General features: G+C 47.1%; 1 protein-coding gene across 1 annotated transcript in view; it reads left to right on the top strand.

The window, feature by feature from the left end:
* Nucleotides 1-16,475, top strand: part of SUPT6H (suppressor of Ty 6 homolog (S. cerevisiae)) — a 33,637-nt gene that overhangs the window by 12,844 nt on the left and 4,318 nt on the right. The window contains exons 11-31 of the mRNA XM_012648258.1: nucleotides 140-282; nucleotides 961-1,109; nucleotides 1,269-1,367; nucleotides 2,165-2,294; nucleotides 2,380-2,530; nucleotides 2,695-2,849; nucleotides 3,047-3,242; nucleotides 3,655-3,794; nucleotides 3,914-4,031; nucleotides 5,983-6,059; nucleotides 6,324-6,459; nucleotides 8,240-8,377; nucleotides 8,455-8,622; nucleotides 9,263-9,390; nucleotides 10,511-10,718; nucleotides 11,235-11,382; nucleotides 11,817-11,959; nucleotides 13,216-13,356; nucleotides 14,667-14,862; nucleotides 15,259-15,497; nucleotides 16,191-16,304. Of these exons, the coding sequence (XP_012503712.1) occupies nucleotides 140-282; nucleotides 961-1,109; nucleotides 1,269-1,367; nucleotides 2,165-2,294; nucleotides 2,380-2,530; nucleotides 2,695-2,849; nucleotides 3,047-3,242; nucleotides 3,655-3,794; nucleotides 3,914-4,031; nucleotides 5,983-6,059; nucleotides 6,324-6,459; nucleotides 8,240-8,377; nucleotides 8,455-8,622; nucleotides 9,263-9,390; nucleotides 10,511-10,718; nucleotides 11,235-11,382; nucleotides 11,817-11,959; nucleotides 13,216-13,356; nucleotides 14,667-14,862; nucleotides 15,259-15,497; nucleotides 16,191-16,304 (3,117 nt within the window). The remainder of the gene's footprint in view (nucleotides 1-139; nucleotides 283-960; nucleotides 1,110-1,268; nucleotides 1,368-2,164; nucleotides 2,295-2,379; nucleotides 2,531-2,694; nucleotides 2,850-3,046; nucleotides 3,243-3,654; nucleotides 3,795-3,913; nucleotides 4,032-5,982; nucleotides 6,060-6,323; nucleotides 6,460-8,239; nucleotides 8,378-8,454; nucleotides 8,623-9,262; nucleotides 9,391-10,510; nucleotides 10,719-11,234; nucleotides 11,383-11,816; nucleotides 11,960-13,215; nucleotides 13,357-14,666; nucleotides 14,863-15,258; nucleotides 15,498-16,190; nucleotides 16,305-16,475) is intronic.

Raw genomic sequence — 16,475 nt, 5'->3', positions numbered from 1 at the left:
GTGGCCCCCAGGGAGGTATGGGCTGGTTTGGGCACCACTACTACCAGGGTACTACAAACCCAAACCCCCAGACCTGTCAAGTTTCTTTACTGGGTCTCTTGGGTTGAACACCCCTGACTCCTGCCCTGCCCTGCTCTAGTGGACCCAGCTGAGGATCCGTAAAGAGAACCTAACACGGCTCTTTGAGAAGATGCAGGCTTATCAGTATGAGCAAATCTCTGCTGACCCTGACAAACCTCTTGCTGATGGCATCCGGGCACTGGACACCACAGACATGGAGAGGTAATATGCACAGGGTTTATCCCATTACAGGGAGCCTTTAGACCCAAGGCAGGCCACCCAGGAGCAATGTTACCTTGCAAAATTTGCAGCACAGGGCCCCATCCCTTAGAACCCAACTCGTCAGCACATCAAAAGTGATACTTCTGACACAGATTCATCTTAGTTATACATACCAGTATATAAAAGACTATTTATTTACCAAAAAATTAACTGTTAGAAGGATTAGATATTTATATTTGTAGATCTGTGTATTTATTCCATGTGGATAGAGCTATGTGGGAAACCAAATTATAATCACTAGCTGGGTGAGCCTGTAGTCAGAGTGGGCTGTGGGAGGGGAGCAGATGGTTTTAGTGGCCAGCATCATGAAGCGGAGGAGGAAGGACACGGACTGTCTCAAGGACTTTGAACTTTTCTAGAAACATGCTGCCTCAGCTGCCTCTCCCTTTTTGTTTCCATTTCTAACAACCACCAGTCACCATTTCTGTTTGACATATTCCTTCTTTAAGATACCTTGCTTGCAGTTAAGTTAACATTCTGGGGCTGTTGTGTATCTTTAGCAGTTGGAAAACACAGGTATCCATCCTAGTTGGGATCTTGCCTCTTGGGAATTGGACCTCCTGTAGCAAAATTGTGGTTACCCCTTGCCCAGTGGTAACTTACGTCCCTTCCCTTCAGGCTCAAGGATGTACAGTCAATGGATGAGCTGAAAGATGTCTACAACCATTTTCTTCTTTATTATGGTCGTGACATCCCCAAGATGCAGAACGCTGCCAAGGCCAGCCGCAAGAAGCTGAAGCGTGTAAGAGAAGAGGGCGATGAAGAGGGTGAGTGATGGAAAAGAAAACCCGGGAGGCTTGATGGCCGTGGCATCCCTAAAGAGGCCCTTGGCTTGGTACTCTTGGGGGCTTCTCCCCCAACATGTGTCAGATCCTTGGGAGTGACTAGAAACTAGAGCCCTAACTCTCCTCACGTTTTCTTCCCAGGTGAAGGTGAGGAGGCAGAAGATGAGGAGCAGAGGGGGCCCGAGCTCAAGCAGGCCTCGCGCCGAGACATGTACACCATCTGTCAGAGTGCTGGGCTAGGTAAAGCTAGCTTCTTGGGACCCGGGCATTCTAGCCTATAGAAAAGGGAGTTATCCAGGAAGAAGACTACTGGGTAGAAAGAGGAACAGTCTGTGCAGAATGTATTCAGGGGGAAAAAAGTAAAAAAAGAAAGAAAGAGGAACAGACATTTGGGTCAATCACCAATCCAGTCCTGAACCAGCCTACTACCTGGTCCTCGTAAACACTGCTCCCTTCACCCAGCCCTGCCCCATAGTAAGGTTCAGCCTCTCCTTAATTTCCTGAAGTAATAGGAAACTCAGAGTTGGAGGGACAGAGTCCATCCTCTCTATTTCTTTTGCCTTATAATAGCCTATCAGGTGTTTACATTCAGTTCTTTTTTTTTTTTTTTTTTAGACAGAGTCTCACTGTGTTGCCTTGGCTAGAGTGCCATGGCATCAGCCTAGCTCACAGCAACCTCAAACTCCTGGGCTCAAGCAATCCTTCTGCCTCAGCCTCCCAAGTAGCTGAGACTACAGGCATGTGCCACCATGCCCGGCTAATTTTTTCTATATATTTTTAGTTGTCTGATTAATTTCTTTCTATTTTTAGTAGAGATGGGGTCTCTTGCTCAGGCTGGTCTCTAACTCCTGAGCTCAAACAATCCACCCGCCTCAGCCTCCCAGATACATTCAGTTCTTTTGTTCTTTGACCACCTGGTTGTGCTCATTCATGGCCCCTTTAAAGTCCAGTGCCCAGAATTGCTACTCTAGATTCTGAAGCCAAGAGGTTTATCAGCCCAGCTACTGCCTTACCTTCCACTGTCCTATTGGCTTTAGATGGCCTGGCCAAAAAGTTTGGGCTTACTCCTGAGCAATTTGGAGAGAATCTTCGAGACAGCTACCAGCGGCACGAGACAGAGCAGTTCCCCGCAGAGCCCCTGGAGCTGGCCAAGGATTACGTTTGCAGGTAGGCATGCAGCAGGTGGCTGGCAGGAGGAGGGGCCTGAGGCCCGAGATGCCCTCATCCTGCAGCTCCATCGTTTTCCCTACAGCCAGTTCCCCACGCCAGAAGCCGTGCTGGAAGGTGCCCGCTACATGGTAGCCCTCCAGATTGCCCGTGAGCCCCTTGTCCGACAGGTGCTGAGGCAAACCTTCCAAGAGAGAGCAAAGCTAAATATAATCCCCACCAAGAAAGGTAGAAAGGTAAGCTGGGCAAAGGGCTTTGATCCAAGAGGTGACCCAGCTCTCTGTTTTATTAAACTCTGTCTCTTGCCTTCTGCTCAGCTGAAATACCTGCCTGAGAGCGGAGAGGCAATCTTTGCTCCAGGGCCATCCACAGGCTAATGATTCCTTCTTGATGTGTACAGGATGTGGATGAGGCCCACTACGCATATTCCTTCAAGTACTTAAAGAACAAGCCTGTGAAGGAACTGAGAGATGACCAGTTCCTCAAGATAGTCCTGGCTGAAGATGAAGGGCTGCTCACCATTGACATCAGCATAGATATGAAGGGAGTTGAAGGGTAAGCAAAGCCCTAGGCTTGGCAGCTCTTTGGGGAAGGCGTGATGAAGAGTCTGGTGGAGGGAAGGCTACCTCAGGAACGTGAACCAGTTTCAGAATTGAGCCAGCCATTGTCCCTTCCTTTCTCACAGCATTCATGGACATTTAGGCATCACCTTTTCTCCATTCCTGACACCACAGCTTTGTGTCTCTCCTCAGTTATGGCAATGACCAGACGTATTTTGAAGAGATCAAACAGTTTTACTACCGAGATGAATTCAGCCACCAGGTGCAGGAGTGGAACCGGCAACGCACTATGGCCATCGAACGTGCTTTACAGCAGTTCCTCTATGTGCAGATGGCCAAAGAGCTCAAGAACAAGCTGCTGGTTGAAGCCAAGGAATATGTCATAAAGGTGAGGACAGAGATGCATGATCTTCAATCATATGATTTCTGCAAACTAGAGCTGAGTGTGAAGGAACTGCAGTAGTCCCATAGCTAATGGAGAAACACTGGGGGCAAGGGAAGCGTGATCTCAGAGGGGTACCGACAGGGCCACAGGGGACACCTCCAAGACCTCTCCACTCGAGAAGCCTCTTCCCTCCTCTCCCCCACTTACCCAGACATTTGTCATTTATATATATCACTGTTCTCTGTATACTTTCCTGTTTCCAAAAGCAAGGTATGCCTTTAGTGGGTAAGCCTGCCAAGGGGTAGGAACACGTGCACAGACACATACACATCCTTGCAAATGTGTACCTGCCCCTGTTTCTTGAGCAATCTTGGTGCGCGTGCTGACTGTAGTGTATGGTGTGTCTCCTCCTCAGGCCTGTAGCCGAAAGCTCTACAACTGGTTGAGGGTGGCACCCTACCGACCAGATCAGCAGGTAGAAGAAGACGATGATTTTATGGACGAGAACCAAGGGAAGGGCATTCGAGTCCTCGGCATTGCTTTCTCCTCTGCCAGGTAACAGCCTATTCCTGCCTGCCCAGCACCATCTCTTAGCTGTCTTTCTGATTTCATTCTTCTCTTATTCATAGCCTCAGATTGCTGATCATTGCATTGTTTTTCTCTTCGGCTGACAGAGATCACCCTGTGTTCTGTGCCCTGGTCAATGGTGAAGGAGAAGTGACAGACTTCCTTCGACTTCCCCATTTTACCAAACGGCGAACTGCATGGAGAGAGGAAGAGCGGGAAAAAAAGGCAAGCGGCTGGGACAGGGTCACCAAGTGTACATCTGGAGCACGCCTTAGGATTCAGTGGGGTTAAGTGTTTATGATCTAAGCAACATCCCATGCAAGACCCTGGTTGTCTCTGGTCTGGTCGCTGGCTTCTTGTCCCCAAGGATGAGTCTCACTTCCATGGGCAGTAGATGGCACTCAAGTTATCTGGTACAGAATTTGCTTCTGGCTTGAGGCCAGTTCCTTGGCCTTGTGGGCTGCCCGTACTGCCTCTGTTCTTCCCAGCATCTAGGTCAGGGTGTTCTAAGAGCTGAAAGCCACTGAGGCACGAAGCCAGCCTTTACCCTGCTTTAGCCTTTCAGTGTCTCTTTTTCCAAGGAAAAAGGAATTTGAATTCATCTGGTTGGTATATTTCTGGATTTTTTTTTTTTTAATCCTAATGTTGTCTTTCAATTTTGTTGATAGAGACTCATTCTAAAAAGAACAAAAGACCAACTTCCTAACAAACAACTTTTCCTTTTTTTTTTTTTTTGAGGCAGGATCTTGCTCTGTCACCAAGATGGAGTGCAGTTGCATGATCATAGCTCACTGCAACCACCAACTCCCAGGCTCAAGCAATCCTCCTGGCTGATCCTCCCAAGTAGCTGGACTATAAGCACATGCCACCACACCCAGCTAATTTATTTTATTTTTTAGGGGTGGGGTCTCACTATTTTGCCCAGGCTGATCTTAAACCCCTGGGCTCAAGCAATCCTCCCACTTTAGCCTCCCAAAGTGCTGGGATTATAGGCATGAGCCACCATGGCCAGCTAATAAACAACTACTTTTTTAAAATTTGACATGGAGATCAAGGTTATCAGAATAGTCTAACTATCAGGCAGTGGTTTGTGTAAATAAGACCCACAGGTGTTTAGTTGACCACAACCTAAGTGTAAGCCAGAAGTATGACAATCTTAGGAAATATTAAGAGGTTTATAATACTCAAGCCAGAGGTACCAGTCTCCCTGTTTCGTGTTCTGGTGGGACGATATGCAATGCATCTTGTCTAACATTCCTATATAAAGAGGGGCGAAGACTTTGTTTAGGCACCCAATCCATTGGGCAGTGATTGTGCAGGAGACCATCTATACATAACCTGGCTGGATTGAGGGGATGGCAGAGAGGTATTAAATTCTTCTGCTTAGGAAATTAGTAGAGTATTTTAAAGTTAGGAGCGGCCCGAGAAGGGGAAAAATATGCAGCATTTCCAGGAAGGAAGAATGTAACAGCACTATGGATGGAGGTCCAGGACCTTTAGAAGAACATCACCTGTGAGAACCTCCCGGAGGCCCAGATAAGGCTGGTGATCGATCTTAGATTGTGTGCCATGCTCGGCGCTTCTGTAATTCTGCTACCTTCCTCACTTCGTTATGTTCATATTTTCAGCAAAAGTAACACCAGAAATGAAATAGACATCAAAAACTCTAGGAGGACATCAGGTGTGGGAGACAGTGGAAATTAAGTCATGAGGAACTGTCGTAGGAACTGGGTATCTTTAAGCTGAAGAAGACTTAGGGAGACAGACTTGCCATGTTGACCCTTTCAAAGGGCCTTCACCCAAAAGAGGGCAGGCACCAGTTCTTTTGCCTGATCAAAACTAGGATCAGTAGCTAAGTATTATACAGATTTTGGTTTACAGTAAAAGAGATCAGTTTCCTAACTATTTCATCCTTCAGATCTGGCCAATATCACAAGTACCACTGGAGTGAGATTCTAGTCAGTGGAATGATTAAGCAGAGGCAGGTGGCCAACTGTCTGTCAGGAACAGGTGGGTATGGATCCTTGGTGGCAGCTTGGACCAGATATCCTCTGAAGACCCTTCCAGTTTTTACTGTTCTCTGATCTTATAAGACCTTGAGCTACTTAGGGAGATAGAACTGCTTGAAATTTCCTTATCCTCAGAGCCATTCAGCTCCAATTTTCTTTCAATCCAGGCTCAAGACATTGAAACCTTAAAGAAATTTCTTCTGAACAAGAAGCCTCATGTGGTGACAGTTGCAGGAGAGAACAGGTAGGGCACCAGAGCATAGGCCAGGCCTGGTTTTTAAGGCTATAACCCAAGTCATCACATATTGTTGAATCTGGCATATGCCCATAACAGCAGGCATGTGCCTGTGTAGAATGTTGATGATTTCCCCAGGGGGTATCCCTGGGGATGCTGTCCCTCTTTGTCTTCCAAGCCCTTTCCTCCCCCACCTCTCTACCCCATCCCAGCCATGGGAATGGCCATCCCTGAAAAAATGTATTCATTGACCAGCACTGTTCATCCTACCAGGGACGCCCAGATGTTGATTGAGGATGTGAAGCGTATTGTGCATGAGCTGGACCAGGGCCAACAGCTGTCTTCTATTGGAGTGGAGCTGGTTGACAATGAATTGGCCATTCTCTATATGAACAGCAAGAAGTCGGAGGTAATGCTGGAGCCCCACCCTTAGGGCCTGCCCAGGCAAGTGCTATCAATCCCAGAGAGATTTAATAGGGAACAGAGGTATCAGGAGCCCAGGACTGTGTCTGTGTATTTACCCATCAGAGGTTTTCCATTTTGCCAGTTATGCATGGTTCAGATTGGGAGTCTCATAAATTAAATTGGTCCCAGGAAAAAGGATTCCAGAGGAGCGGAAAAAGTGACTTCAAGCCAGGATGGTTTGGATTTCCTCTTGATGTCGGAGCTGAGATGTTTTGGGAAAACTCTCTAACTGTATTTTCCTCTGCTGTCACACCTCAACAATCATGAACACAGAAGAAGACTTCCGTGACCAAATGTGAGGGGTTTTCCCCATACACCAAGCAGCGGATACCAGTTGGGTGTCCTCTAATTCAATTCCAACACTATCTACTTCTAGTGTCGGATCCTACAGGATGAGGGCTCAGTCCCCAAAACTGCCCATTCCCCTTCAGACAGCAGTCGTAACTCTGGGCATTTAGAACTTCTGACCGACCAACTTGTTGGGGTTCTCATGCCCCCCTTTTTGGGTTCGATTAATTTGCTGGAGTGGCTTGCCGGGAAACATGTTTACCAGTTTTGTTTTTTTTTTTGAGACAAAGTCTCACTTTCTTGCCTGGGCTAGAGTGCCGTGGTGTCAGCCTAGCTCACAGCAACCTCAAACTCGTAGGCTCAAGTGATCCTCCTGCCTCAGCCTCCCGGGTAGCTGGGAGTATAGGCTTGCGCTACCGTGCCCAGCTAATTTTTTCTATTTTTTCATTGTTTGGCCAATTTCTTTCTGTTTTTAGTAGAGACAGGGTCTCGCTCTTGCTCAGGCTGGTCTCCAACTCCTGAGCTCAAGCAATCCTGCCACCTCGGCCTCCCAGAGTGCTAGGATTACAGGTGTGAGCCACCACGCCCAGCCCGTTTACCAGTTTTTTTTTTTTTTTGAGACAGAGTCTCACTGTGTTGCCCTGGCTAGAGTGCCGTGGCGTCATCCTCGCTCACAGCAACCTCAAACTCCTGGGCTCAAGCGATCCTCCTGCCTCAGCCTCCCAAGCAGCTGGGACTACAGGCATGCGCCACCATGCCCAGCTAATTTTTTCTATATTTTTAGTTGTTCGATTAATTTCTTTCTATTTTTAGTAGAGACGGGGTCTCGCTCTTGCTCAGGCTGGTTTTGAACTCCTGAGCTCAAACAATCCGCCCGCCTCGGCCTCCCAGAGAGCTAGGATTATAGGCGTGAGCCACCGCACCCGGCCCAGTTTTTTATAAAAGATATTTACAAGGGATACAGATGAAGAGATGCATAGGGTGAGGTATGGGGAAAGGGGCACAGCTTCCATGCCCTTCCAGGGTTGCCGCCCTCCAGGAACCTGCAAGTGCGTCCGTAAGCTCTGAAACTCAGACCTCTTGGGTTTCTGTGGACCACCATGTCAAAATATGATTAGCCTTCAGGGTATGGGGCAGGACTCTCTCTAGAATGAGGTTTAATGACCCACAATCAGAAAGGTGGGGAAGATTAGAGTCTTGCATTGGGACAAGTGAAAGGAGAGCAGGAGAAGGCCAAAGATTCTGTCTCCTGAGGTCTGACACATGCAGCATGTAACAAAAGACTAACAAGGGCTGTGGGAGTTAAGAGCCAGGAACTGTGGATGAAAATCAACGTGTGTGTGTGTGTGTGTGTCTGTCTGTCTGTCTGTCTGTCTGTCTGTCATAACACCACATCGGGGTGCTTTAAGGCCCTGCTGACCCTCATTTGACTCTAGGCAGAATTCCGGGATTACCCTCCGGTACTGAGACAGGCTGTCTCCCTGGCCCGACGCATCCAGGACCCTCTGATTGAATTTGCCCAGGTGTGCAGCTCTGATGAGGACATCCTGTGTCTCAAGTTTCACCCCTTGCAGGTGAGTAGAATTTGACAGGCAGGCCTAGGCTGGGGAAAAGCACAGTAACCTTATTCCTGCCTGCTGTATGTCAACAGGAGCATGTGGTGAAAGAGGAGCTGCTCAATGCCTTGTACTGTGAATTTATCAACCGAGTCAATGAGGTTGGGGTCGATGTCAACCGTGCGATTGCCCACCCTTACAGCCAGGCCTTGATCCAGTATGTTTGTGGCCTGGGACCTCGAAAAGGGACCCACCTCCTGAAGGTAGGATGGGGTTAAATCAGAAATTTTATAAGTTACCATTTCATCGAGTATGAAAATATATACTTTGTCAATATGATTTGACAGATCAGGAAGACCAGGGTCAGAGAGGGAAAGTGACTTGTCCTGAGTCACTCAGCTAGTAAGAGTCAGAGTCCAACTTCAGACCCCAGGTGGCCAAAGCTATACTCTTCACTACTGTACTCCAGTGGCTCATAGAAAAGACAGCTGTAAGCCGTGATTCAAGGCACATGGAGAAAGCAAGGGGCTGCTAGACACGAACTTGAGGATAGTGTGTTGTTGCAGTGAGAAGAAAAAGGATTTCAGTTGGGGGAGGAGGGAAGCAAGCAGGGATCTTCAGAAGTGTTGGTAATGCTCTTTTTCTTAAGATGGGTGATGGATGCTTGAGTGTATATTTCATCACTAACTTTTAAGCCATATATTAGTAATAGATAGTCTTTGTTAGATAAGTGTAGTTTATTTTAAAAATAATTTTTAGTGGTAGATGGTATGTCATAGTGCTCAGTTAGATATTGGGTGGGAACAGAGGATTCCTGTCATGAGGGTTTGACAGAGACCAGAAAGCAGGCGAGGGTGGTGGGGCCTATTTTCTGCCCTGGCTCACTCCAGCCCTGTCCCCTAGATCCTGAAGCAGAACAACACCCGACTCGAGAGCCGGACCCAGCTGGTCACCATGTGCCACATGGGTCCCAAAGTCTTCATGAATTGCGCTGGCTTCCTCAAGATTGACACGGCCTCCTTGGGGGACAGGTGATGCCCTCTGCCTCGATGGGCCAGGAGGAATTCCCTTGGGCTTTGTTTGGGGGTTTCAGGGCTGTCAAAGGGCCACAAGCCATTTAAATTAGGAAATATTTTAAAAAAAAGGTAAGGAACCTTTATTCAGTCAAGAGCCCCTGACCTATGGAAAAGATCGGTTCAATTATGTGAAGCTTTTTTCATGTGAAAGAAATATAAAAAGAACCAACATAGCTTATACATTAAAGACAGAAAACACAAGATTTTATTTAGTGAACACAAACTTGTTTTGTATTTATGGTTGGTTGTGGCCAGATAAGGGTGGGAATAGCTGGGGCAGTGGAAAAGGAGTGTGGGGGTGTGAAGAGATAAGAAAGGGGGAGAGAGATTTAGTATGTTTTGAGATGATGTTATTGAGAGAAAATTCTATTCACTTGGACTTTGGACTTCACTATTGACCTCTTCCTCTCCAGAAGTTATCAACTCAGTCTTTGGAGGATCTTTTCCACGGGCACATAGCTCCTCATTCAGTAATGGAAATCAGTGGGGAAATAGGCTTCAAGTTCTAAAACTTCATTTTCCACTCAGCTTTGCTGTAACACTCCACGAATAACATAGGTCCATGTGAGTGCACGGGCAAGACCAGCCTGGGAAGGCTTTATGGGGGAAAATAGCTGTCAGCAAATTCTCAGAGGTCTTTTCCCCTTTCATGTTTTATGTTATTATAAGATGCATATAATTTCATTATGTAAAATTCAACATATAGAAATATTATGCAGAAAGTGGAAGTCCCCCATAATCCCACCCCCCAGAGACAACTACCATAACAATTTGTGTATACTACAGTTTTTCTAAATTTTATTTTTGCTATGCATTTACTAACTACCCATTTACTACAAAAATGGGATCATATGGTTCATAGTGTTTTGCAGTGCATTTTTCACGTATCAATATATTGTGGCCATCTTTCCATGTCAGCACACATAGACCTACCTCATTCTTGTAAATGGCTGTATAGTATTCCATTGTATGGAGGTGCCCTAATTTATTTAACCAATTCCCCATTGGTGGACATTTGGGTTGTTATTAGAAGCTTCTCGTTCTATATCCTGCTCCATTTCTGCCTTTCCTCCAGCACTGACTCATACATTGAAGTCCTTGATGGTTCCCGCGTTCACCCTGAGACCTATGAGTGGGCCAGGAAGATGGCAGTGGATGCCCTGGAATACGATGAGTCAGCTGAGGATGCCAATCCTGCAGGAGCCCTCGAAGAAATCTTGGAAAACCCAGAGCGACTCAAGGACCTGGACCTTGATGCCTTTGCAGAAGAACTAGAGAGGCAGGTGGGTGACAGCGTGGAAGGTCTGGCAGGAAAACCCATCCCAAGTGGCCTGATTGGGAGGAGACTTGGGCAGCAAGTGTCCACAGAAACCCTGTTATACTGTTAGTGTGGCAGACTTAATCTTATCTTCCCCCCACCCCTACTCTACTATGTTCTTTAAGGAAGTTTTTCATTCTGCTTGTTAAGGAGCTGGGAAAGTCTCAGAGATTGTGACCATAATTGAGAGAGACAGGAGCTGGGAGGATGTCAGTACTAGAGTGTCCTTGTAGGCCCTCTTTCCTCCTTTCTAAAACCATAGTTTTGTATTTACCTATTTGATACCTTGGGGTTACTTGAAGCGTTTTCATTATAGAACAGCGTTCCATGGCTAAGTTCGAAAACCTCCTTTAGTAAATCTTGAAGGGAAAGGAGAGAAGAGAGGCCCTGACGGGAGCCAACTAGCCTACTCCTTTCGTAGAATCCCCAGTGGCTCAGGTTGGGGAGTGGTTACAAGGCTTTTGGTGGGCTTCATCCCCAGGGCTATGGTGACAAACACATCACACTGTACGACATCCGGGCGGAGCTGAGCTGTCGGTATAAGGACCTCCGGACAGCCTACCGCTCTCCCAACACAGAGGAGATCTTCAATATGTTAACCAAAGAAACACCAGAGACCTTCTACATTGGTAAATTCTAGGGCTTTTTTTCTTTTTTTTTTTTTTTTGGTGGAACATGATATGCTGAGGGTAGAGGATGCATTTACTATGTATGTTCAAACCAAGCAGTGATTCCAGCAGAATGGGGCATATTTGTATTATAGGTGGAGAAGACCAGGGGAGCATTTAAAAAGATTTACAGAGCCCTGGACTGGAAGCCAAAACTGAGTTTTTTAAGGTTAAATATGCATTCAACCTGCTATGGGATCTTTTTGGAGTCACTCTTCTTCTAGACCTCATTTTCCCCTGTCAAATCAGGGGTAGATCTCCCTTCTCAAGGATGGGAAGGAAATCAGATGTTCTGTCACTAAAAGGTTGGTGGGAAGGAGAAAACTTCTCCAGTTTTCTCAGCCTGCTCCCTGTTCTCTTCTCCCCTTCCCTGTTGTCGTCTCCTCTTCTTCCAGGAAAGCTCATTATCTGCAATGTCACTGGCATCGCCCACAGGCGTCCACAGGGTGAGAGCTATGACCAGGCAATCCGCAACGATGAGACAGGGCTGTGGCAGTGCCCCTTCTGTCAGCAAGACAATTTCCCTGAACTAAGTGAGGTGTGTGCTGCAGTGTAATTGTGGTCAGTGGATTTGCTTGACTGAATGGTCTCAGTTCCCTAGGAAGGAATGACAAATGGAGGTATTTTAGGTCATACTTTAACCAAACAAGAACAAAAAGAAGGAAGAGGGATAGAACACATACAGGTTTAATGTGAAATGCCTCCATGTGCTACTTGGAACTTACCTGTGTGCTTTCTTTTATTCTGGCTCAGTCACCTGTTCCTTAACCCTTGTGTGCCATTCTTTGGCTATCTGGCTCCACCAGATTAGGGAAGTGGGAACGTACATTTCTTACCTGCAGGGTAGGCCCAGTGTCCCCTACACATGCTTATTAGATGTTATTTGTAGGCTACCTTCAATTTTTATATTTTCCACAGCTTTAAATTTTTCCCACATTTTTATCTAGAAGGATAATCTGCCTGAAGTCATTAGAGCCACCCTAAAAACTTTTTCTGGGTTATTTCTGGGTTACTTTACATGTTAATCAGGCAGATTATAAAAGAGACAGTTTCTCAGCTTTACCCAGTAAGAGCAGCTGGTGTGATGTGTCCAGGATACGAGAAAGACAAGGGATGCCTGTTTCACTGTAATGAGGTGTTCTGAGAAGGCCAACATAGGTACTACTTATGCTCACTGGGTCTAAACAAAATGGAAGGGGCCTCATTTGCAGCTCGAGGGATCTAGGTTAGATCAACATAAAAGACTCATCTGGCCGGGCGCGGTAGCTCACGCCTGTAATCCTAGCTCTTTGGGAGGCCGAGGCGGGCGGATTGTTTGAGCTCAGGAGTTCGAAACCAGCCTGAGCAAGAGCAAGACCCCGTCTCTACTAAAAAAAATAGAAAGAAATTAATCGGACAACTAAAAATATATAGAAAAAATTAGCCGGGCATGGTGGCGCATGCCTGTAGTCCCAGCTACTCGGGAGGCTAAGGCAGGAGGATCGCCTGAGCCCAGGAGTTTGAGGTTGCTGTGAGCTAGGATGACACCACGGCACTCTAGCCCAGGCAACACAGTGAGACTCTGTCTCAAAAAAAAAAAAAAAAAAGACTCATCTGATGGCCAGTGGTGCCAAACATCAGTTATGAGTCAAGGGATGTTATGAATGTTCAAATTCTGTCTTGGCTGTCGTCTTTTCAGACTATGGTGCCAGGTGTCAATGTTAAAATAAATTACAACACTCCTGGCAGGTCTTTTCTGAATGTATGATCTCTGGAATCTTAAAAATCAAGCTTCTTTCCTCGTGCCCTCTTTAGGTTTGGAACCACTTTGACAGCGGTTCATGCCCAGGCCAGGCCATTGGTGTCAAAACACGGCTAGACAACGGTGTCACAGGCTTCATTCCCACCAAATTCCTCAGTGACAAAGTGGTAAAGCGGCCAGAGGAACGAGTGAAGGTAGATGAATGACTTTCCTAAGGTTATAGTACAGTTTTCAGCTGCCCAAATTGGGCTCTCTTTAACTTTGGACTGTCCCCACCAGAAGTTAGGCTCTGTTCCCAGTGGCTGCTGGTGGGGAGAGAGTTTCAGAGATTTATAACTAGATGAGAGAACTTAGGGTGAGAAGCATCTTAATGAGTAGCAGCTTTTGTTCACTGCCTTTGTGAAATTTCAGCAAGTTGCCAGTCCTTTGGGAAAAGGGCTTTCTCCTCCTCTGTGGGAAGCTGCAGTTTAGTCCCAGGGCAGGAAGCAGGGCCCAGCGTTACATGCTGTGAAATAGAAAGGCTCTCCCTGCTCTCCCAAGGCCAGGTGGCGCTGCTCTAGAAGGAAAAGAATGTATGGCACATACAGCTGGGTGCAGCGGCTTGTGCCTGTAATCCCAGCATCTTGGGAGGCTGAGGTAGGAGGATGGGGCAACATAGTGAGACCCTATCTCTTAAAAAAAAAAAAATTAGAATGTATGGCACAGCCCCTGGGTTCTACAGGCAGAACCAGATGACACAGAAGGAACCTTCAAATGATCTCTGCATAAAACGGTTGGGAGTAAATCTCTAAGCTTCCTTTCTGTTGACAGAGTATTCTGCCATCGCTGCCATTTAGCTACTAGATAGCAACACTTGACATTGACATATGCTGTCTCTAATTTCACAACATGATGAGGAAGGAAATATTGTCTTTTTTCTGAGAAATTCAAGTCTCTTTTTCAGGATCACCCAATTATTGACACGGCTATTACCAGATCTGCCAAATTCTCTTATTCTGAGTGTTGTGACCCCCTGAGAGCTATGAACTTAGGAGGGCTGGGGAAAGACATCCCTGATACGTGAACCTGGGGAAATTTTCAAAAAGAGGAGAGCCATGCAGAGTGACCGGCTTTTGCCACTGTTTAGGGAGAAGTCAAGGGTAAGGTACAGAAAATAGCTATTGTTTTGCTTCTCCTTCAAAGAGGACAGCCAGGCTTTGATCACATCCTGGTTGCAGTAACCAGGCAACATCTTGGAGGAGGGAAGAGTGCCAGTGACAGGGTAGATCTCAACTGGCTCCACTTGGTTTTCCTGCCTAGAGTGGGAGGCATTGGTACATGGCGCAGGCCCTAGTCTGCAGACCAGACTCAAGCCCGGACTCCTAGTCTGCCATTCAGTAGCTGGCTGGCTTTGGACAAGTCAGTCCACACCTTTCTGCCTGGACTTTGATTTTCTCATATGCGAAATAGGGCACCAGGCTAGATCATCTTTGTCCCTTCCAGCTCAAATGTTCTGTGGATCTAGGTGGGAATGACTGTTCACTGCCGCATCATGAAGATTGACATCGAGAAGTTCAGTGCGGACCTGACCTGTCGCACTTCAGATCTCATGGACAGGAACAATGAGTGGAAGCTGCCCAAAGACACCTACTATGACTTTGATGCTGAAGCAGCAGACCACAAGCAGGAGGAGGACATGAAGCGGAAGCAGCAGCGGACCAGTGAGTGTGCCCATCACCATCCCTGTGCGCCCTATGTCTTGGCGACTCTTCCAGTGCAGGACTCGGGCCACAGGATGCACGTGTATCAGTCTCCCAGTGAAGGTGCTCAGCTTTGAGGTGCTGAGGCCTGGAGATGTCATAAAGGAGAGTCGTGGGTAGGGCTGGAACCCAGGGGTCACCTTTTCTTTGCTCCTGCATTGTGACTCTTAAAGCTTCATTCTCTCAGCATCCTAGGAACCCAGGTTAACATGTCATTCCCCTCAGCAAATCCAGGCCCAGAGAGGGTGAAATTGTCTGACAATCCCATATTGGGTCAGAAATTAAGGCCCGGTTTGTCCCGTTGCTGCAGCTTCCAGCCCCATCACCTGCTCTGTACTTCTTTTCTACTTTCTTCAGCATATATCAAGCGAGTCATTGCACACCCATCCTTCCATAATATCAATTTCAAGCAAGCAGAAAAGATGATGGAGACCATGGACCAGGGTGACGTGATCATCCGACCGAGCAGCAAGGGCGAGAACCACCTGACAGTGACCTGGAAAGTCAGTGATGGCATCTACCAGCACGTGGATGTGCGGGAGGAGGGCAAGGAAAATGCCTTCAGCCTGGGAGCCACTCTCTGGATCAACAGTGAGGTGAGAGCCAGCGCCTGCCCACCTCCCATCCCCACTCCTGCTTCCAGAAACAGGCCTTTCTGGCCACTTTCACCTGACTTTAGTAACTATCATATGTATTTTAGCTGTACAGAGGAACAAAACAGATCATTTGTGGAATGAGTCATTTGATAGCAATTTTATGTTTTGTCCCCTCCTTCCCTTTCCTCCAAATTTTAAAATAGACTACCTAGAGAGCCAGTGGAGGAAGAGGAGAAAATGCATGTGCGTGTGCATACAGATATATCAGGTTTTTGACATAGAGACTGTCAAAAATTGCCAATGCCAACTATATTTCAAGTTGTCATGGTGGGGGTATTGGGAAAAGTTTTCAGTTAGCAATAATCACGCCTCAGATAAACCTCATTGGCTACAATACTGCCATGTGCAAAGCCGTTTGCTGTTTTTAGTGAGGAGAAGTCTAGTGCAATTCTCTATTGTTCCCGTGCACCAGGGAAGAATCAAAGTTAGGATTTAAAGGACTTGAGGCCCTGTAAGCTGATGTGTCTGGGCATGACTCAAACAGATGGGTAAGTGGAGGGGCCTGTGCGGTGACGTGAGGCTTTGGCAGGACCACGAAGCCCACCTCCTTCTGTGGTTTCTCTTCAAGGTAGATTTGATGGAGGGCCAGGAGTCTCAGCTCTGAATATGACCTGTGGGGCCTTTACTTTACAGGAATTTGAAGACTTGGATGAGATTGTCGCCCGCTATGTCCAGCCCATGGCATCCTTTGCCCGAGACCTTCTGAACCACAAGTATTATCAGGACTGCAGCGGTGGGGATCGCAAGGTGAGCCCTGGGCCCTCCAAGAGATGACACCTTTCAGTCACTTAAGGATGTATGCTTTCCCTTCAGTGTAGGGGACACTCAGGCGGTGAAGGAAGTGTACATGATGTGTGCACCAGACCTTGTGCACCAAGCATGCTGCTATCCCAACCTCTCCCCCTCATTCTACCCCCA

Source organism: Propithecus coquereli, unplaced genomic scaffold (assembly GCF_000956105.1).
Source record: "Propithecus coquereli isolate 6110/MARCELLA unplaced genomic scaffold, Pcoq_1.0 Scaffold281, whole genome shotgun sequence".
In the NCBI taxonomy this organism is placed as follows: domain Eukaryota; kingdom Metazoa; phylum Chordata; class Mammalia; order Primates; family Indriidae; genus Propithecus; species Propithecus coquereli.
The sequence above is the reverse complement of the archived record's forward strand: the minus strand, read 5'-3'. Positions and strand labels throughout refer to the sequence as shown.